We start from the raw sequence: 22,762 nt of genomic DNA on the forward strand, positions 1-22,762 counted from the left end.
GGCTGAAGGGCCCCACCTGGGAGGGGAAAGCTGAGGCAGGGGATGCCTGCAGTGGCCCTACAAGGCAGGTGTGCCCTAGGACGGATGCCCAGCCTCACACAGGATACGTTTCTGGAGCCCTTGCAACCTGTCTGGCAAGCTGGAGTGTTTCTGCTCTGTTCCAGCAGGGTGGATATTGTACATGGGACACTGCGGAGCCAGAGAGATCATTCTCCTTATGCAATGGGCCTGATCTGGCACATCCACCCAATCTCGCTGAGATCCAGATTTACCCCCACCCCGCCAGGCCTGCTCCAGCTCCCTTATTCAGCAAAGGCCAGGGGAGCTTTCCATTGATTTCAATGCGATTGGGCTCTACATCGCCAGTGGGCTTGGATGCGTGTACCTGTGGGCAGAGCTGAGACCAAAGGATTTCCTGAAGGATTTGCCTGGCAACAAGGGAAGGGTTGGGTCAAACCCCCCTAAGATTCACAAAAATGGGCCACTAGGAAAAGCAAATAGTAATAATGTGGAATCCCTCCCTCCTTGGTCTGGCATCTCTGCACATTGTGTATCTCGACTGCAAGCTGCCTGGGTCAGGGGCCTTGGCTTCATGCTGTGATGTACCTAGCACCCAGACACTGAACCATGGGCAGTGACAGAATAAAGGCACCACTTTGGAGTTTTGCCCTGCAGAACCTGCTGTTGCCCCTGAGGGAGTTGGCAGATGTGCATTTCAGGGGGCTGGAGGGTGAAACTCCAGGTTAGGATCAATCCACTGTCACAGAGGAGAAACATTCGCAGGCAAAGCTTGCGCGAGTGACAGAAGGCAGGGGCCTCCTTGCTGTTAATTTCTGCCTGCACTCTCACTCTGTGTCACCCAGCCCACCGGGAAGCTTTCGCTTGCATGAACTGGTTTCGAGGCAGTTGCGTGGGGGAACTCGAGAAGCACAGGAAATCACTCTTCTTACCGCACTCACTACGGAGGGGAATTCCATCAGGCTGGTCTCTGTGACGCAGTGAAATCTCAGTTTGACTCAGGCCAGGAGTCAGTGTCCCGGCCAATTTCCAGGAAAGGAAGAATAGGCAGGACAGCTAAGAGGGAGGTGACAGCGATGTGTATGGGCAGTGGGCAAGGATGGCTTTTGACTCTAGCATGGTAACACTTTACCTAGGTAGCTGGCATGACACTGTTCTCTCCTCAACAAGGGCAAGTCAGACCACTTCATTCCATCGAAAGGGAGTCAGTGAATTCATCACGTCTATTTCACTAAAGAAGCGCTTATGTCCCTCCTCCTCTCCTGGGAAATGTACTGTGAAGCCCTCAAGGCATTAAAAACCCCATTCCAGTGGCCTCCATAGATCAAATCCAGAGCCCAGGGGATAATCTGAGCCCATTAACTTGTCATCCAGCCACATATAAATTGGGGAGAGTTTCATACTGTACATGTTCGTATCAGCCAGGGATTTCATGTGTTCTCCTAATAGCTGAGGCAGTGACATACTGAACAGGAGAGATCTAATTATCCCTGGTCTGGATTCCTAGGCAGCATTTGCAGGAGGAAAGTGAGGCTACTTAATAATCTTTATACTTTGTATGCTAATGAACTAGCGTTGCAAAAATGGAGTTAAATATTAACCTACAATTAACCGTGCCCTCAGCTGCACTTCAAATACACAAAACCACATCCACAAATATAAATACATTTCTGCTTTGCCAGCTGTCATGGAGTTACCGGGCGATGCTCTGGAACTGCTCCCCACCAAGCCAGTCAGGACTTTGGGGAGCCTTCTTTCCCTTGGAGCAGACTTGTTCAGGGCAAGAAGCTCCCACGTCTTCACCTCCTGGGTCTGTCCTTGGAGCATTTAGCATCCTCTGCCCCTCCGTGCACTTCCCACAGCGAGCCCGCCCCAGCGGGGTCCTGGGGAAGCCACAGGGTCCTGCACCCCCACTTCGCAGTCAGACGTGACTCTTAGCCAGCCAGTAAAACAGGTTTATTTGATGACAAGAACAGGGTCTAAAACAGAGCTTGTAGATATAGCGAACCGGACCCCTCGGCCGGGTCCATTCTGGGGGGCAGTGAACCGGACCCCCCACGTCTGCATTTCACTCCTCGTCCCCAGCCAGCTCCAGACTAACAACCCCCTCCAGCCCCTCCTCTCTGCTCAGCTCCTTTCCCAGGACACGAGGTCACCTGATCCCTTTGTCTCCAACACCTTCAGCTGGCACCTTTGCAGGGGAGGGGCCCAGGCCATCAGTTGCTAGGAGACAGAGTGCCAGGCATTCAGGTGCACTGGCCCTTTGCTTTGCCAGATACTTAAGAACTGCCATGGGGACACTGAAGCAACAAGAGTATTCAGAGGGAACATTAAGAACATTCCTAGTTCATCACACCAGCAAGGGCTGGATTTTAATAGTTCAGGTGAATACTGCCTGCACAAAATGTGTGCCTAATTGATAACTGTGTCTGACACTTCAGCATGCAAACTAGGAAACTGCATACGCAAATACATCTCCTTAGTTATGTGTGCAGCTACCTGATCCAGGTGTGCAGTTGCATTATGCAGAAGTTAGGTGTGCAGCTGCCTATGTACCTCGGTGTCTTCACTGGCTGAAAATCAGGGCCTAAAACTCTATAACTGGCCAAGTGAAGCAAGTTCTACACTCATCTCAGCGACACTTCTGCATCTGTAACATGAGAACTTCCGACAACTGCATCTGATCAATTCCAAAATTCCAGGGAAAATTCTAGGCATCCTTGGGGAGAACCCTATTGATTTTAGTGACAATTGGAACACCAGGGGAAATGGTGGTCATGCTGCACCTTTGCATCAGGTTAACACACCCATCAGCTTCAAATAGGTCTGTTAATTGACTGTAGAGCAAAGTACTAGGTGATGGTAGCCATTCACACCTTCTAGCACAATGGCCCCATCTCTAGTTATACTCTAGTTCAAACCAAAATTAATTCAGAGAAGTCTAGTGTTGCCGAGTCTCATGATAATTATTGTTTTCCTTAAAGCCCCAGCTCCTGGAGTCAAGTGGATCTGGGATGACATCAGCCTTCATTCTTAAAGAAAAAGTACATTTCTAGCCCTCATGGCTGTGGAGAAAGCTCCAAAATGTGACCCCAGTGCACTCTACAGGCTCAAAAACAGAAGGCAAATAAAAAGATCACCACATCTGTTATTTTTACATAATCTCATGATTTTTGGTGAGCCTGAATCCTGATTTTTGAACATGTGGGGCTGGCAATCCTGGCAGTCCTATGGCCTATGTTGTACAGAAGGTCGGACTAGATGATCAGAGTGATCCCCTTGGGCCTTATCATTTATGCATTTCAGCTCCGCCCATCATCCCAATGGGGTTTAACATGTTGACATCCTGAGTAATTCCTCTCCCAGCCAGAAAGAAAATAAATAATAATGGGGAACACGCAGTGGCTCGCCTGGGAGGAGAGAATGTGGGACCCTGGCATGAGGAATATACCACCGCAGGCATGGGGGAATCTCTCGATGTACAAGTTATGAATTCTGGTTGATGCTATGAAATTGCTGTAACATCAGGTGCCTCCACGCAAGTGGAATCCGTGTGCTGTCAGGGTTGTGCCACAATATCTCCCAGTCCAGGGGCAATGGAGGCTCGTTATCGTTACATCTAGATCGCTCCCATTCCAGTGGGAGCACCTCTGAACAATAGGATGGCTGAAGTTGGAGAAACCAGCTGGCCATGTCTGTCTGTGGGGCTGGAGTTTGAAGCCATGGAATTTTCCCAAAAAGGGAAACCAAGAAACCAGGGAACCTAGAAACCACAACCATTAAAAACCCAAAGGCTGAGGAATTGAAAAGGGGAACTCAGAGGAACCCGCAGGGACACAGGAAGCTTGGGTTAGTGGGTAGGGTGGAGGCACAAAGGGGCATGTTGAAGCAGAGGGGTCTCACTTAGCTGCGTGACCTGCTATGGAAGAAGGAAACTCTCTGCACACAGAGGAGGAGGAGTTGCGGTGTGCAGGAGGGGCGAATGGCTGTTTTGAGAACCCTCACAAAACCCATGTGGCTGTCTGCTTTCACTAGAGCATGTCCCGGAAGAGGTGAACTGTAAACCCTGAGTGCCCACATGGCTAGAGCCTTGGGAGAGGGTGGGCTTAAACGACAGGGCAGTCAGCACAGGGCCTGGGGCAGCTGGGCTGTGGGGCCCATTTCTGCGAAGGGAGGACAGATGGAGGCTGCAGCCTACTCAGACCAAGGGACACATAAGAGCAGACGCCGGGCCCAGTGCGGTGGGACCTCAACACAATAGGCTGGGGACCGTCCAGCAAAAGGAGGGCTGGGTGACAGGGGCATGTCTGGTTTTCAGAATGTCACCACCTCCGGCAGGCTCTGAGCTGTTAGCCAGCCTCTGCCTAGCATAAGAACAGGGCTCCTGAACAAGGGTGCAGTGTGGGCAACACAGAGCCGAACTATGGCTGTGTCTGCAGTACAAGCATGGGGCGATTTCCCCTGCTCCTATACACGGACTCACACTAACACTTCTGGAGCTAGTGTGAGTACAAACAGCAGTGTAGACACAGGAGCACAGGGCAGCGGCAAGTACATATCCACTGGCCTCAGGTGGGTTTGCACTTGGCACTTCTCAGCTATGCCTCCACTCTCACTCCCTGGGCTACCCTGGCTGCAATGCCCAGCACTGGCATGTGAACACAAGCAGGGGAATCACGCTCATAGCTCACAGTGTGGGCATAGCCAATGGCATCGCCCATAGGAAAATGCTTAGCACTGAATCATAGAAATCCAGCATACTTATCGAGCACTTCAAGGTGACTGGTATTCAATTCGTCTGCTGTAACACCCAGGGAGGATTAAGGCACCAGTGTGCCCGGTGCTGCACAGACATCTAGGAAGATAGAGCCCATGTCCTGAAGAGCCTGCAGGCTAGGAATCCAATCAGATTCATGTGTCCCGCCAAAGAGCTCCTTGCTCAGGAATCTCCAGGGTGTCAGGCAGCAGCAGCCGTTATGATGATGTTCTGTCCTCTGATTTTACTGGGTAATGTAGAGGCAGGAATATGGTGCCCAAAGGTGCAGGTTTGTTGGGTATTTAACTCTGGTGTGGTAGGGATAAAGTCAACGTCCTTTCGCTATCCAGGCTCCCGGGGCGCTTGCCAGCCATGTCCAGTTCTTTGGCAGTCCGCACTCGGGGACACAGCTGTATGAATTCTTTACTTCACTCTTTTTTAGAATTGCACTTTCGCACATGGGCCTCCAAGCTCTTGTCACCCAGGACTGAGATGGTAGGACAATGCTGCCATGGGAGGGGCAGTACTAGATGTCAGGACAGAGGGTGAAGGGGGACACTCTCTAATAGAGTTGTTTTTTACACTAATTTATTAACTTTAATGTCTGTCACGGAGTCACCAGGTGATGCTCTGGAACTGCTCCCCACCAAGCCAGTCAGGACTCTGGGGAGCCTCCTCTCCCCTGGAGCAGACTTGTTCAGGGCAAGAAGCTCCCACGTCTTCACCTCCTGGGTCTCTCCTTGGAGCATTCAGCATCCTCTGCCCCTCTGTGCGCTTCCCACACTGAGCCCACCCCAGTGTGGTCCTGGGGAAGCCACAGGGTCCTGCACCCCCACTTCGCAGTCAGACGTGACTCTCAGCCAGCCAGTAAAACAGAGGTTTATTCGATGACAGGAACAGGGTCTAAAACAGAGCTTGTAGGTACAGAGAACTGGACCCCTCGGCCGGGTCCATTCTGGGGGGCAGTGAGCCAGACCCCCCACGTCTGCACTTCACTCCTCATCCCCAGCCAGCTCCAGACCAACCACCCCCTCCAGCCCCTCCTCTCTGCTCAGTTCCTTTCCTGGGCCAGGAGGCCACCTGATCCCTTTGTCTCCAACACCTTCAGCTGGCACCTTTGCAGAGGAGGGGCCCAGGCCATCAGTTGCTAGGAGACAGAGGGTCAGGCATTTAGGTGCACTGGCCCTTTGCTCTGCCAGATATTTAAGAACTGCCATGGGGACACTAAGGCACCAACACAGTATTCAGAGAAAATATTAAGAACATTCCCAGTTCGTCACAATGTCCAAAACAGCTGGAATGATGTCAGGCTCTGATCCTGAGCTCTGTGCAGACAGAGCCCCATGCCTGCATTGCCTCCTGTGATGTCCATGGAGCTCTCTGCAGATGCAGAGGTTCTCATGGGTGAAGCTCCCTGTGGGACTGGGGCCATGGGCTGTGTAAGCTCTTCAAAGCAGAGATTTTGTCTCTTTATTTGCTCTGCAAAGCACTGGTGCACATTAGGCACTGTGTAACTAAACTAGCAGTATGCATTAATAATTAACATCCTAGTCCACGCTGCGGCTGCGCGGGAGCACCATTGGCAGGGATGTTATATACTCCCAAAGGCTCTTTCTGGCTCCAGAGAGCCTTGCTCACTCCCAGCCTTCCCCAATCAGCACACCCCTTTTTTCAGATCAAACTCTGCCCTGTGCTGAAATGTACATAAAACTCTGCACTGATGAGACGTTTATTAAGAAATAAGTATGTAAAGAGTCTTCAAACAAAATGGCTTCATATTCAGCTCTAGCAATACTTGGCCCTGTGTTAAATATTATTGGAGCCCTGTGGGAGAGCACACTAGGATCAGGGGAAATGTAGTGCAACCCTGTTAACACACCATTCACTGTTGCCTACATCTGGACCTCTGCCTGCATGAGAGCTGTCTCCTGGCTGCTGTACTGGGTTTAATGGAAAACACACACACACTTCTTATACGATCCCCCCGGACAGTGGAAACCACTTGCTGATGAGAAACCCTCATCTATAAAGAGACATCCCCCCACGCTTTATTTTATTTGTATGGGTTCAGGGCAGCATTTATTGAAGTGTTACAGTTTGCTGCCAAAGTCCATCCCTGGCTGCTGCTTTCCAACACTGGCTCTTAGCAGCAGGAAAATCCCCTCCTGCACAGCTGATTTGTAGCACTCAGTAAGCCGGGGCCCTTCTGTTCACTTATGATGACAGTCAGCACATCTAACCCTCCCACTGTCCTTTGTATATTTACTAACCAACCCTCACAGCAGCCTGGGAAATAGAAACATAAGAATTAACCCCCCACACTTTAGATGGGGAAACTGAGGCAGATGTTAGGTGACTTGCCCAAGGCCACAGAAAGACTATAGAGCTTGGATGGGAACCCAGGAGTTCCTGGCTCCCATGCCTGTGCTTGCTCCATGGGACCATACCTCTCCCATGACATACAATAGCAGGGATGTCCCTTTCTAGGCCTTGGCATTTGCCAGTCTGATACATTAGGCTATGCACTTTCCCAGAATGCCTCACTTCCCTCCTCTCTGTGCCTCAGCCGGACTCACTTCAGACACGTGGGGATGCAGGAGAACATCTGCTTCACTCGTAGCAGAAAGGGGACTGTGTTCTTGATGTCTCTGCTCCTTGGCACCAGTCCCTGCATGGGTCCATCTGTCCTGGATGTGCCTTCTCTGTCTGCTGGAAGCAGGAGCCTTATCTCCTTCTCATCATTGAACGTGTCAGCTCCATATCTCTGCTCCAGGTGTCTGTGAATCTGCAGGGTGTAAGGAGAACATAAGAATGGCCATGCTGGGTCAGACCAATGGTCCATCTAGCCCAGTATCCTGTCTCCTGACAGTGGCCAATGCCAGGTACTTCAGAGATTTGTGATGGCCCTGTTCAGCTATGTCACAAAGGGCAGAATTCCTGAGGTTGAACATGTGCTGCAACACACTGTGGCCTATTCTCCTCTCCCACGGCTCCTAGACCCTCTCCTGCCTCTCTCTTGCACTACCCACACGTTATGGGCCAGATCCTCATCTGGTATTAATCTGGGTAGCTCAATGGAAGCCAATAGTGATACTCATTCGCACCAACTGAGGAACTGGCCCCTGTAAAGGGAAATGTATTGGCCTGGTATTTAGATGGGCAACCTCCAGGATATATTGAGGTGTAACAGGTGTTGATGGTTCTATAGGTGGTGCTCTTCCTTTGCCGTCAGGAGCAAACCAATAACCCAGCTTGGGCTGCGGCAGATGCCATATTTCAAATGGACAGAAATCCCAGGTCCTGGGAAGTGGTGATCCTGCAACATTGGATGCAAGGGAGGCCGAGAGGTGATATGCACGGTACTGGAGGATGGGGAGAGTGTATTATTTCCAGTCTGAATGTGTCTAGCTTCCACTTCCAGCCAGCGCATCGTGTTAGACCTTTCTCTGCTAGACTGGCGAGAGCATTATTCAATATTTGTTCCCCATGTAGGTACTTGTAGACTGTAGTCAAGCTACCCCTTAAGCTAAATAGACTGCGCTCCTTCAATCTCTCTCTCTAAATTGTGTTTTCTAATCCTTGAAACATTTTCATGGCTCTTCTCTAGAGAACAAGACTGAGAATATACTGTTGCTCTTATATAAATCCATGGTACGCCCACATCTCGAATACTGTGTACAGATGTGGTCTCCTCACCTCAAAAAAGATATACTGGCACTAGAAAAGGTTCAGAAAAGGGCAAATAAAATGATTAGGGGTTTGGAGAGGGTCCCATATGAGGAGAGATTAAAGAAGCGAGGCCTCTTCAGCTTGGAAAAGAGGAGACTAAGGGGAGATATGACAGAGGTATATAAAATCATGAGTGATGTCGAGAAAGTGCATAAGGAAAAGTTATTTACTTGTTCCCATAATACAAGAACTAGGGGCCACCAAATGAAATTAATGGGCAGCAGGTTTAAAATAAATAAAAGGAAGTTCTTCTTCACGCAGCGCACAGTCAACTTGTGGAACTCCTTGCCTGAGGAGGTTGTGAAGGCTGGGACTATAACAGCATTTAAAAGAGAACTGGATAAATTCATGGTGGTTAAGTCCATAAATGGCTATTAGCCAGGATGGGTAAGGAAGGGTGTCCCTAGCCTCTGTTTGTCAGAGGGTGGAGATGGTTGGCAGGAGAGAGATCACTTGATCATTGCCTGTTAGGTTCACTCCCTCTGGGGCATCTGGCATTGGCCACTGTCGGTACACAGATACTGGGCTAGATGGACCTTTGGTCTGACCCGATACGGCCGTTCTTAAGTTCTTATGTTCTCTGAACTGCCTCTAATTTATCAACAGCCTTCTTCGACTGTGGGCACCAGAACTGGACACAGGATTCCAGCAGCAGTTACATCGGTGCCAATCACAGAGGTAAAATAACCCCTTTGCTCCTGCTGAAGATTCCCCTGTTTATGCATCCCAGATTCGCTCTTTTGGCCACAGTGGCACTCTGGGAGCTCATGTTCAGTTGATTATCCACCATCAGAGTCACTAGTTCCCAGGACAGAGTCCTCCATCCTGGCAGCGTGGCCATTGTTCTTTATTCCTAGATGAATACATATCCATTTAGCCATATTAAAATGCATAGTTTGCTTGCATCCAGTTTACCAAGTGATCCAGATTGCTCTGAATCAGTGACCTGTTCTTCTCCGTTATTTATCACTCTCCAATTTTTGTGTCAACTGCAGACTTTATCAGTGAGGATTTTATGTTTTCTTCCAAGTCACTGATAAAAATGTTAAATAGCATAGGGCCAAGAACCAATCCCTGCGAGACCCTACTGTAAACATACTGACTGGATGACTAGTCCCCATTTACAATTACATTTTGAGACCTATTAATAGCCAGTGTGTGCCATGTTAATTTTATATCATTGTAGTTTTTTAATCAAAACATAATTTGATACCAAGTCAAATGCCTTACAGAAGTATATATATGAGTTTGACAGAATTTATTTGCCATAAACCCATGCTGCTTGCATTAATTACAATGCCCTCCTTTATTCATTATTAATCGAGGCCTGTGTCAGCCGCTCCACTACCTGCCTGGGATCGACATCAGGCGAACAGGCCTGTAATTACCTAGGCTGTCCTGTTAAATGGGGCAAGGAACATGCCCCTGGTTTGTGCTTGTGGCCATGTGAGTGACCGATAGGAATGAAGTGGCAGGGCAGTGCAGAATGGTCAAGCAGGCGATGAGTGCTACAGTGACCTGGTGGAGACCTGGTCCAAGCTACGGGCAGGAGTCTGGGTCATATAGGCCTGGCGAGGTGCTAGCCCTGGTGGCGTGGCCATATGCTGTGTTTGGAAGGAGGGTGGATTGTGTGCCTCTCTCATTGGGAATCTCTCTCAGGACAGCCTCTCTCTTCTGTGGGGGATTATAGATCTCTCTGATGCCTTCCCCCACTGCTGGATCCTACGTCTTGATCCATCTCTTTCTAATGAACTTCCTTTCTCTCTCTCGGTTCCAAGCTCTCCCTTGCTCTTTGGGGATTCTGAGTCCTCCTCTCCCTGGGCTTGCACAGTGCCTGGGAAGCGTTATATAAGGACTGACCACAGTTACCATGGCAATACCCAACCTTTTGCTCTCACCTTTCGTGCGGGGCCACGGCCGAATTCCTCCAGCTGCTGCTTGAAGCCGGGGTTGGGATTAGCAATCGGCCGCACTGCTGTTACCGCCTGCAATACCTCTTGCCAGCTTAGCTCTGTCACCACCATGACATAGGCGACAACAATGGTGGTGCTCCGGGAGATCCCCGCAAGGCTGGAGTCAGGGGGGGCGGGAAATCAGGACCTTGATTTTGCTGTTTCTTCCTCATCCCTACCCCCAATCATAGCCATCCTCCTTCAAGCCCAGGGGCACCCCCACCACCATGCGCTCCTTCTTTCTTCATGGCTATTTCAGTTCCTCCTTAGAGAATTTCTTCTCCTAGAGACAGGGCACTTCCACCATGACCTTGATTATCTCTATACAAACATTACAGTCCCTAGAAGAAGTGAAAACACGAGCCACTTCCTGGAATCCTGCTCCTAAATCGGTTCCTCTTCCTCCCCATTACAATTGAAGCTAATGCTGCCCTTTCTGCTTGGTAAACAGTCCCCTAACCCAATGGCATCCTTAAATCAAGCTGGGCTAGGGAGACACTCGTGTGATCTCTGACTTCAGGCACCACCCCAGTCCCCAGCCAGAGCCCGTCAGCCACTTGCTTTGGTTCGTAAGCTGCAGCCCAGTTTGTTTTCTACAAAGCCTGGGCCTTCTGGGGACTCTGCTGCCCAGCCCAGTTTCCCACTGCACTGTACTTGGGAGAATGCTGCACAAGGGTCATTGGAAGGGAGCATTACCAGTGAACAAGGCAGTTCCCTCCATGCAGGCGACAGTAGTGGATAAAACTGATACATTCTTTAAAGTGCTTCTTGCTAGCGGGAAAAATAAAATAGAATGAAGACTCCAGGCTGTGAAATAGGATTTTACCAGGAGCAGCAGGTGTCCCCATGGCACGCAGGGCAAAGAGAGCCAAGTAAAATAGTGATCACTGCTTCCTTCCTAGGTACCATTCACAGCTGCTGATTTAACAGCATGGTGCATGTGCTTCCAGCCATGCTGGGGGGCTGATGCTCCTGGCTATTCAACGCACCCTGCAGCAGAGGACTCCAAAGCAGCAGCTGCCAGGCTTCCGGAGGGCACCAGTGCTCTACTCACCAGTCCAGTAGGCACACCCAAGGACTGTGGAGCACTTCCCAGGAGTTAATGAAATTGAGCCAATCTCTGGCCTCTGGCAGCTTGTCTGCTTGAGCCCTCGGTTAGCGCTCGCATACCTCAGTGCTGGGTGCATTGCATAGGCCCGCACAGCCCTGCTCTGTTATTTATGCCTCCACAGTGTGACCCTTTCCCCCTTCTGCCCCCAGCCCCCCTTTTATTCAGCTAAGCATGCTACCCCTCCCCCGCAGTGGTCTGTGGCCACTGGATTCTCTAGTGGTGCCGTAACCGGGCTGCCACTCATCCTGATTTTAGGGAGTCTGTAACTAGCTTAGGTGGTCTTAGAGTTGGTAGGGCAACTTCCACCTTTTCATGTTCTCTGTATGTGTATATATCTTCTTACTATATGTTCCATTCTATGCATCTGATGAAGTGGGCTGTAGCCCACGAAAGCTCATTCTCAAATAAATTTGTTAGGCTCTAAGGTGCCACAAGTACTCCTGTTCTTTTTGCAGATACAGACTAACATGGCTGCTACTCTGAAACTTGTAACTAGCTTGTGACCTCTCAAACTAAGCTCAGGCAGGATGTTGCACTGTGACGCCGTCCCAGCAGCATGGTATGATTGTTTCATCCTACAGGACTCTCCTGTGGGGTGCCATCCTGAGTGTCCACCTGAGTCAGCTGGTTTGAGATCTCAGCAGTGCAGTTAGTGCCTATCCCCCAGTTTGTCCTGCAAGCTCCAAGGTTCCCTGGGACTCTGATTCTGGAGCAGCCTTGGCTTGGCACTTACATGTTGGCCTCGGGTGTATCCGGCAGAGGAATGCGAAGATAAGTAATTTCCTGAAATGCATAAAATGCACAGGTCAAACGTAGGACCCCCGAGAGATCAGAAGGTCTTATTTTCCCAAAGTGCTGCCCCAGAGCTGCTCACTCTACAAAGGCACCTCTCCTTTAGCACTTGACTTACTACTTCCCTACCCCAACCCCAGCAAGTACCTCCTCCCTCTGCTCCTGGAAATGCTCCCAGAGTCCAAGGAGCAATGTCCACTATCCACCTGGGAATTCAGACCAAGGAATGAGGGATCAGGGAAGGAAATCGGTGACTTCGGATAGCGACAAGATAAACAGAGATGAGGACACAGTGATCTCTAACTCAGGCCAAAGAGCAGACAGTCCCTGATCATTTTGCTTTCTGGGTATATCTTTGGGATTCTTGGATTTGGGGGCTATATCCACAGGAAGGCCGAAGGAGCTGCCCAGTTCTTTTGGGACTGTTTTTTTTTTTTTTTTTGAGGTGAAGATATATTTACCATTGAAATAAACTGACATTGGAGGCCAGGGCACAGGCAGTTGTGAGCCAGATCTAATGCTGCTGCAGCCAGCGTGAATGCTGGACACAAACCCCAGGAAAGGCACAGCACTAACAAGTCCAGGGCAGTTCTCCCTACGTCTCACGAGGCTTGGAACAGCCAAGCACCCACGAGAGGTGCAGGAGGTGCGAAGCACAGCAGACACGCTAGGCCTGGAGCGTTATTCCATCTCCACCTCCCGCACGGGGAGCTGCTGTTCGTTTCTAACCCACAGCACCGGCTCTGGCACATGTGGGTCATAAGTCCATTTAGGGAAGACGTGCTTGTGCTGATTCAGCAGCACCGTGTCCTGGGATTTCAGCTGCCCATCAAAATGACACTTCATGTGACCATGAGTCACATGAAGCAGCTCTGTTGAAGGGAGGGTAGCTATCACTGTGGCTTTTCTTCTTGAGGGAGAAGGAGGATGTTAGGGGCGAGTGGATGAGCAGAAGGCAGAGGGGTGATGTCAGGGGCTTAGGTACCTACCTGCAGTAGTGGCTGGGGAGAGTCATGGATTGAAATAATGTGAGTGATCTTATTCCTGCTCAGTTGCTCCAAATCTTTGGCATCTGAAAGAAGGAAAAACACAATGAGAATCCAGTATGTACTTAGTTCTTACACGTCCCACAAGCATGCCTGCCACACCTCTGCAGACAAATAAGCATGCACACATCATAGAAACACATAGCTGCATTATACACACACACACACATATACAGGTGCCCATACATACTGCAGGTGAGCAAATGCTGCCACAGATGAAAACAACCTATAAATCCCTATGCCTGCACACACGTTACACCAAAAGACACCTCCCTAAATGAACACGTACCCTGCCTGTTCACACCTGAATGAATTCAAACACACACCAACATGCCACAGCATAATGAACACATGCTTGGAAAAATGTGTGCAAACACACCTGCAAATACATTCACATACCTATTTGCAGCATATACACATCCAAATGCTCCCACATGAAGGAACACTCTCTTCCCCCACATGCAAGCATACCATAAATACTAGCAGCTTGTATTGCTGCATGCACAATTTACCCTACCCATTAACTGCAGGAATGGAGCTGCACCCACTTACAGCACGTCTGAGAGTGGCCCAGTCTGCCTGAACTCTTCAGTGTTTGAACTTATCTCAGCTGATGATTGTTCCCCAATTCTCCTGACATACGCTCAAGTAGCTTTGTTGCATTTGTCATCTTCTGAATTGCACCTACCTGAATGAGGATTCCTAGATGTCCTCCCCTTTCCTACAGAACAGGGGCCTAGCTCCTCTAACAGGTCTCAGTATTTTTGGTTCTGGCCACTAGTTCAGGACTAGGGTTAATCTTCTGCAAGGTGGGCATGCTGGTCTGGCCAACTAGGCATCTTTGCAGCAGGTTTTTCTCTTATGATTTTTGCAGCTGTTAGTTTGCAAGCTGCTAGTTAGGCCCTACCTTTTCCCATCTCAAAGCTTTGGGATTCTAAACGTTCAAGTGGTGTAAAGCATCGGCTTGCAGTTCTAAAGCATCATGTGCTAATGGCACTAGATAAATATTTAATACAATAGAGAATCTAAGAGAGCTGCTCCATGTCAGAATTCAAGGGGGATACGGGGAGAGCAAGAGCTCCCCATCCCTTTATCTGTTTGTATTACCTTAGTCTGAGGGGCTGGCAGTCAGAATGCCGGTACTTAGACTGATATGATTTTAATTTCCAGTGTTTCGTGACCTACCAGGGACAGAGGATGCTTTCAATTGGAAAACATGGTTCTAGCTCTGGCCTGTTCACAAGCTATTGAACTTTAAATCTCTCTCATGACCCACAATGTCTTGGTTGAGCAGTGCTTGTGTGGCACCAGCCCAAGACTGAATGTAGCAGGCCTTGGACTTGTTTAACCTTTCTGGTTAACCTGGAGTCTGAGTATTCTGGATGCCGCCTGCTGTAGATACGGGGCTCAGTACAGGGTAACTGGGTGAAATTCTCTAGCCTGTGATATACAGGGGGTCAGACTAGACAATCGTAATGGTCCCTTTCTCACCTTAAAATCTATGAATCTGTGCTTCCCCTGTTGTAATCCCTCATCTTGGTCAGGAATCTGTGTTCCCACTGCCTTTCGGAGTCTTGGTCCAAACTACTCTCGAATCCCCTGTGCATTGGACAAAGGCTTCCGAGAAGGCTTTTCAGTCAATTAACTGCCTGTTTTAATGCACAGAAACAAAGCCAATGGCCTTTCTGAGATAACTGAGTGTCTTATCAGATGCATCCTCTATTGACGGGATTGTATCATAGAATCATAGAAGATGAGGGTTGCAAGAGACCTCAGGAGGTATCTAGTCCAACCCCCTGCTCAAAGCAGGACCAACACCCACTAAATCATCCCAGCCGGGGCTTTGTCAAATCAGGCCTTAAAAACCTCTAAGGATGGAGATTCCACTGTATCCTCTCCTGGCAGGGGCATAGCCTCACTCATTGACCAGGCCTCTTCCACCTGTAAATCCTGAGATCCTATGAGTTACTGAGGCCAGTAAGGGGGAACAAGAGGAAGAATTGTCTTGTTTTCCCTTCCCCGATCTCCTGCTCTGAGCCTGGGGAAATAAATGGTTACACTCTGCTGCTCATGTGCCATCGTCATCGTAGAGAAACACAATGCCTGCAAACACCACACAGTGATATTTTGCAGCAGGCGGCCAGCTGGGTTTCTGACACCATGTGCCAGAGGGGAAGCAGGTGACCACTGGTATACTGCATGAGCTAACAGATTTCCCTGTCTACTGCTAGTTGTCTGTAGGGCAGAAGAATTGCCACCCTCAATGTTGTGATATTTATAGCTGGTATCAAGATGTTGTGTCAGAGTGGGAGAGGCAGAGTCACGGTGTTGGAACACAAGACAGTCGGAGTCACACATGTGTGGTACTACTTCATGATGCCCAGAGTCAGTTTGGTGCTCTTTAACCGTTGCTCCCCAACATCATCAGCTCTGTCTTCCTCACAGCTGTGGTTCACATCCCCCGAACTGAACGAGAGCCCCTCCTACCTGTCTAGCTTTTTACTCCTCTCTCTGGGCACCACAATTTCCTATCTCACCCCTGCACGGGGCTGAGAACACTGATCACACTGGGAAATAAAGCAGGTGAGGCACGAGAGCCGTGAGTGGACAAGGGGCAGAGCGCCTCTCCCAAGCACAGGGAAGAGTGAGAGATGGAGAAAAGGGAATAGAGGAGAGGAGAGCAGAGGTAGGTAGGAGAGTAGGCAGGGCCTTGCCGTTGGCACTTGAGTTAAATGCAAGAATCAGGAAGTCAGAGGAAGGGATTCTTGCAGGGGGTGCTGATGCCTCTCGGCCTGCCACGATGGTGACAATGCCTATGACAGAGTGACCCAGGAGCACAGGGAGCTTAATGAGATATGACAACACTTCTTAATCCTGACCAAATCAGGGCGAAATCTCTCTCCCATGGCCATGCAGCACAGAACAACCCCTGAATGTCCCTGTCTTCTGTAGGACAAGTTGTGTAGTTGAGCATCTCCAGCTCTTATGGATGTCACCTCTCAGGATATTCATCACTTCGATACCAGTGCTTCTGGTTTAAATAAGCACGCACAGTATTGTCAGGGCCTGGAGAGAACAAGGCTCCCTCATAATGGGGGACAGTGGGGAGAGGACTACATACACATCACGCAACACAGACTATCGGTAACTTCCCAGCTCAGACAGTTCTCTGGGTGGTCTCATCAGTGCTGCTCACCTATGAAGTTCCCAAGGTAAAGTCCAGGGAGAACCTGCAGGACACAAAAGAGAAGATTCAGCCTGAAAGAGGGCGACTCCTGGTGTGTTAGTAAAAAGAACAGGAGTCCTTGTGGCAGCTTAGAGACTAACACATTTATTTGAGCATAAGCTTTCCTGGGCTAAACCTCACTTCATCAGATGCATGCAGTGGAAGATACAGTAGGAAGATATACAGTAGGAAGATACACAGAGGACATGAAAAAATGGGTGTTACCATACCCACTATAAGGAGAGTGATCAGTTAAAGTGAGCTATTATCAGCAGGAGGGGAAAAAAAACATCTTTTGTAGTGATAGTCAGGATGCATCCCTTCCCTCTCTCCCCCCCACCGCCCCATCCAGCGTTCAGACAGAGAGGAAGCATGTAGCATGCTTGCCTCTCAGAACAAGCCAAGAAGAACCAAAACAAAAAAAGGAAACCACCACTCTGTGCCACCAACCCTCCCCCTTCCTGGACCCCTGCCCACCCCCCTGCTGGTGAAGTCACTAAAGCAAGTCCTGTGATGACAGAGATTGTGCATGGTGCCTCAAATAGCGTGAGGGTTCTGCTTTGACTCTGGCTGCGTCCATCGACCTGTGAGATGGGTCTCCTGCGTAAGGAGGGCTAGCAGCCCGCCCATCCCTGGGGTCAGAGCACATCTCACAACTTGCTAATTCTATAGCGTGGCACTCAGCGAACGGGCTCCTCAGTGCCTGGCAGGATCAGGTCCAGTAAGAACAATGGCATGAATCATACCATCAAGCCCATAAATGGGAAGGAGGAAAACACCTGTTCCCTATGGCCGGTCTTAGATCTCTAATTGGTCACTTAAAGAACACAAACTCCCCCGTCCTCGCTTATTGGCCCAAAGATACTACTGGATACATTTTGCCCTCAGTTAAATCTCTGCAACCTTACTGACTCATTTGGAATGGCATCACATTTAGAATCACAGAATGGATGTAACTGCAGAATTTGGCCCTTGGAGCCGTTCAGTCTTAGACAATAAGTTGGTGGCTCCTTTGAGGCTGTCACAGCTTGGAAGGATGTGACTCTGGGAAACTGCTGTTGCTTTTTTAAATAATCATTAATAATTAACAACAATTTGCACTTTGCTATGCTTTTCATCTGAGAACCTCAAAAGTCACTTATCCATTAAGCCTCAGGCACTGGGGAATTAGAACATAGTTTCCCCATCTCTAAAACAGGGATATAATAAGGCACAGAAGTTACAGGACTTGCCCAAGGCCAACTATGAAGTCAGTGGCATAATCAGGGACAGAATCCAGCAGTCCTCTGCTCAGATCACTAGATCACACTCCCTCCTCCATTTAGCCAAATAGTGCCAGTCCTATCAGAAGTCCTTCCTTTTCTTTCTTTTTCTTCTGAAGAAAACTTGTTCCCAACAAAAGAATAGCAGGCCAGTTTGTCACAGAATTTAGGAACACAACTGCATGTCTGATCTGTGCATGCAATCATGGTAATTATGCATTCAAATGAGGTGCACATTTTGCACATGCAATTGTGCACCTAAACTTCTGAAAATCTGGTCCTAAAGTTTTAAATACTTTAATTCCCACAATTACTCAATTCCAGTAATCTACCTGCTGCTATTTCCCATAGTGAGAAGACATCTGTTGCAGACTTAACTTTGTTAGGGACAGAATGAACTTCCAAACCATAGGTTGGAAACAAACATTTCTTTACTCCCTTACTAATAGCACCTTAGACTATTAGAAGTGAGACATTTAAAAATTCAATGTACTCATAACCTCTTTGTTTACATTTTTACATTTCTCTCAGCCTGGGGCCAATGAAAACTAATGGAGTCGTTTTCACATTTCATAGAAAAGTAAAGTTGGATGAGACCTCAAAGTCATTGAGTCCAGCCCCCTGTGCTGTGGCAGAACCAAATAAAGCTAGACCATCCCTGACAGGTATTTGTCCACCTTGTTTTTAAAAGCTTCCAATGATCTTCCATGACCTCCCTTGGAAGCCTGTTCCAGAGCTTAACTACCCCTACAGTTAGTTTTTCCTAATGTCTAATCTAAAATGCCTCTTTCTCCAGATTAAGCCCATTACTTCTTGTCTTACCTTCAGTAGACATGGAGAACAACTGATCACAGTCCTCTTTAAAATGGCCCTTAACATATGGGAGCCTGTGATCAGATTGTCCTTCAGTCTTCTTTTCTCAACACTAAACATGCACAGTTTTTTTAACCTTTTCTCATAGGTCAGGTTTTCTAAACCTTTGATCCTTTTTGATGCTCTCCTCTGGACTCTTTCCAATTTGTCCACCTCCTTCCTAAATTGTTGTGACCCAGAATTGGACACAATACTCCAGCTGGGGCCTCATCAGTGCCGAGTACAGTGAGACAATTACCTCCTGTGTCTTACATACAATGCTTCTGTTAAAACACCCCAGAATCATATTAGCCGTTTTGTGCAGCTGCATCACATTGACAACTCATATTCAGCTTGTGGTCCAGTATAACCCCCAGATCCTTTTCAGCAGCATGACCACCTAGCTAGTTATTCCCTATTTCCTAGTCGAGCATTTGACTTCTTTATAGTCAGTTTCAAGTTCTTGATGTTTCAGTGGTTGGTTTGCAGACACTGCAGGGGAAAGCTTAAAACTACAGTTTCACTTTTTTTTTTAAAGTAAATTTGGAAATGTTTCTATTGACCTCATTGTTCATAAGAGTGTTTTTAAAACATTTACAATTTGGATATAATTTATATAGGCAATGTGCCTTTAACAAACTAACTTTCAACTACACCTCTACCCTGATATATCACGACCCGATATAACACAAATTCGGATATAACATGGTAAAGCAGCACTCCGGGGGGTCGGGGCTGCACACTCTGGTGGATCAAAGCAAGTTCAATATAACACGGTTTCACCTATAAGGTGGTAAGATTTTTTGGCTCCCAAGGACAGCTTTATATCTGGGTAGAGGTGTATCATAGAAATTAGATGCTAAGAGATTGCTGTAATGAAAGGACACAGCTAAAAGGGAAACTGCAATGGCTATGTATCCAGGAATGTCCTTATTACACAGTAACATGCCTCATTCAGTCCTACTCCTCCGTGAAATACAATAGCTTTGATATATTGCATCGTTCATCCAAAATATCACAAAACTCTTTGCTGTGCAGTGATAGTGTAGAGAGAGAGAGAATGCTTAAAGGATTAAGAGTGGAGGTTCTTACATAGGCAAATAAAGTCACTTTCTTATAACTTAGGAAAACTTCCCTGAAGGAGAAGCAGTGGCTGCCCTCTCTGATAAGCTATGCCCTGGATATTGTATACAGTAAAGTCTGTGGTGTTAGAGCAGCTGCTGCTGGAAAAGCTGAGTAGCCGAGTGGGGCAGTACCAAGCTCATGCCTTAGAGATCTCTTGTCATGTGCTTATCTCATCTAGTTCTCTAAGGTGATGTAAAACTTTTCTTCCACCTTCACAGGGTAATGTCCTGGGCCATGCACTGACCTCCTGGCCTCACTGGTGGCACTGCTGTAATCTCCTGGGGAGGAATCCCAGGATCACCATTGATCAGCTCTGATGCCTGTCTACTCACTGTCTTCCTAGGGTAGTAGCAGAGTTGCTTAGAACCCTTACCGACACTCCAGACCTGTAAGAAGGACCTCACCCACTGAATTGCATGACCTCTAAAGAATCCCCAAATTGTTTCTTGTCCAGCTGTGCTCAATCTGTAGTTAAAGACCCACCTCTACTAGAAAAGCTGGTTTTTGCTAGTCCCTTAAACAGATTTCATTTTAAAATTAAGCATACACGAGGGTGTCCTGAAATCTAACATGAAGTGGCACCTGGCTCTTGCTTTCCAAGAAACAGAGTCCAATAAAGAGACCTCACACTCTAAAAGCTCTGAAAAGCCTGTCTCAGAGAGAACAGAGACCCACAAAACTAGTGTCTCAGAGTGTTTATCTTTACCTTGTTCATGCCATTTCCCATGGTGCAAAGCAATTACTGTGGAAGGCCAGGGGGGCGCAGGTGTTGTCTCTTGATGCTGTGGCACGGCGTTTCCCCAGCTGAAATCTTAGCTGCCTCTCCAAAATGTTCAATGACAGGATGTCAGTGTTGGTCATGAAGAGATTTACACCTCCACAGTCGCTGGTTTTTGTGAGAGTTTGTTTGTTTGTTGTAATAGTGGCAGCTTGCTTGTTTTTTCTCTTCACAGGCAGCAAAACTGATCTCCTTGCAGCAGCTGCACATCTCAGCACAGAATAAACCTTCACTGAATCCCTCAGCCGGCCCCTTCAGAAGCCCTTCTCCTGCGGGGAGCTGCTTCCCTCCCAGATGGTGAAGCTACTCTCAAAGTGCCTTGTACCAGTTGTTCTCTTGCCCAGGGCAGAGACAACAGAGGAGAAACCCCACCTCTCAGCACTCATGTGGGAGTGCTAAGGCCATGCTGTCTGCTGACTTAGTGCTCCTGCTTTCCAAGCAAATCTGAACAAAGCCTCAGTGTTGCAGAAATAACAAAACCCTTTGTCCCTCTTGCTTTCTTAGAAGGAAGGTCTGTTAAGCCGTGCAGCTGAATGCTCAAAGGGATGCAGGCTCCTGCCTGTATCTCCCAGGGCAGCGAGTACTATGAGACCAGAACTCCTACCTCTCAAGAGAAACTTGCAGCTTAGCTTGGTAGCAATTCCAGCTCTTGCTACTCACACACAGGCAAAACTTCCCTTCCTCTTGGGTAACTTCTTGCTTTGTACTGCCAGGCGTGATAATGCAGCCTTCGCAGAGTGGAATGCAAGGTCAAGGGATCACAGAAAGTGGCGATCAGGAACTGTCCATCAATGTCAGGGTGCCTGAGCACATACCACATATTCACCTTAACTGATCACTCTAGTTAGAGTGTGTATGGTAACACCCATTGTTTCATGTTCTCTGTGTGTATATATATATATATATCTTCCTACTGTATTTTCCACTGCGTGCATCCAATGAAGTGGGCTGTAGCCCACGAAAGCTCATGCTGAAATAAATGTGTTAGTCTCTAAGGTGCCACAAGTACTCCTGTTCTTTTTGCGGATACAGACGAACACGGCTGCTACTCGGAAACCTACCACATACTATGTTCATGAGTACGCTCCTTATCTACAGACATACCTCCTTCAGCCCGCTCCCCAAGGGATGCCAGCCGCCAGCAGTAAGTAACCACCTGCCCTCTTTGCTACATGCTCATGCTCAGCATTGAGAGGCATTCAGGCAAAACTCCTGATCCAAACGCTTTTGAACTTTAGAGGACTTTGGATCTGGCTGGGCGCTAGCCTGGGACTGAGACAATTGCAGTTTGATTCTCTGCTCCACCACAGACAATCCCTGTGTGACCTTGGGCAAATCCCTTAGTCTCTCTGTGGCTCAGTTCCCCATGTTTGCAGCAGGGATAATAGTCCTGTGTTATGCTGTGAAGCTGAATCCCTTAAAGATTGTGAGGCGTTTGGTACTATAATAATGGGGGACCTGCTTAGATCCTTGTGACTCACTTTGTACTGGTACTGTATCTGCTGTGCCTTTAGGACTTTAAACTATTTGGGGCAGGGATCCTGTTCACATTCTGCCTTCTGCAAAGTTTCATGCACACTGAGAGCTGTGCAAACAACCAGGCAGCAGGCCCCTGACAAAGGTGGAATGGTGTAAAAAGAATTGGGCATTCTTTTGAAAATAGGCTGCAGGTAGATTCCCTTTAAGTCCTTTTAGTAAAGAAATAATGTTTTGTCTCTCTGGCACCCATCAGCTGTGGATTACAAAGCACTTCATGACACCCTGTGCTGCAGGGAAGACACATTATCTGCCTTTTTAAGGTGGGGAAAATGAGGCAGGAAGAGCACGTGACCTGACAAAGGTCTGAAAATCCCTGGCAGAGCCCGGAGCAGAACCCGTGATCCTGCAGTTCTTCCTCAGGCAAGACTCCCAGTGAAGTCAATGGGGATTTGTGTCAGTGGCAGAGAGAGGCGGTGGCGCTGCTGACTGTCACGCTTGCTCTGACCATTGGGCAGCGCTCTCCCCTGCGTTAGCCAGGAGCCCCCCCGGGCCCCGCCCCCCCGCTACTGCCTCAGCGGGGCCTAAGGATCCTGCCGCTAGGGGGCCTGGGGGCGGGTCGCTCAGGACATAGCCCCC

At 48.5% G+C, this 22,762-nt stretch overlaps 1 protein-coding gene across 1 annotated transcript; it reads right to left on the reverse strand.

The window, feature by feature from the left end:
* Nucleotides 1–6,979: 6,979 nt before the first annotated feature.
* On the reverse strand, nt 6,980–21,037 carry DUSP15 (dual specificity phosphatase 15). The gene is made up of 7 exons (XM_050918416.1): nt 20,576–21,037; nt 16,601–16,634; nt 13,348–13,430; nt 12,300–12,349; nt 11,152–11,226; nt 10,402–10,573; nt 6,980–7,559 (listed from the first exon to the last, which is right to left on the reverse strand). Exons 1-7 carry the CDS (start codon nt 20,594–20,596, stop codon nt 7,347–7,349), a joined length of 648 nt encoding a protein of 215 aa, XP_050774373.1. The 5' UTR covers nt 20,597–21,037; the 3' UTR covers nt 6,980–7,346.
* Nucleotides 21,038–22,762: the final 1,725 nt, after the last annotated feature.

The sequence above is a fragment of the Gopherus flavomarginatus genome, chromosome 11, assembly GCF_025201925.1.
Source record: "Gopherus flavomarginatus isolate rGopFla2 chromosome 11, rGopFla2.mat.asm, whole genome shotgun sequence".
NCBI classification, from domain to species: domain Eukaryota; kingdom Metazoa; phylum Chordata; order Testudines; family Testudinidae; genus Gopherus; species Gopherus flavomarginatus.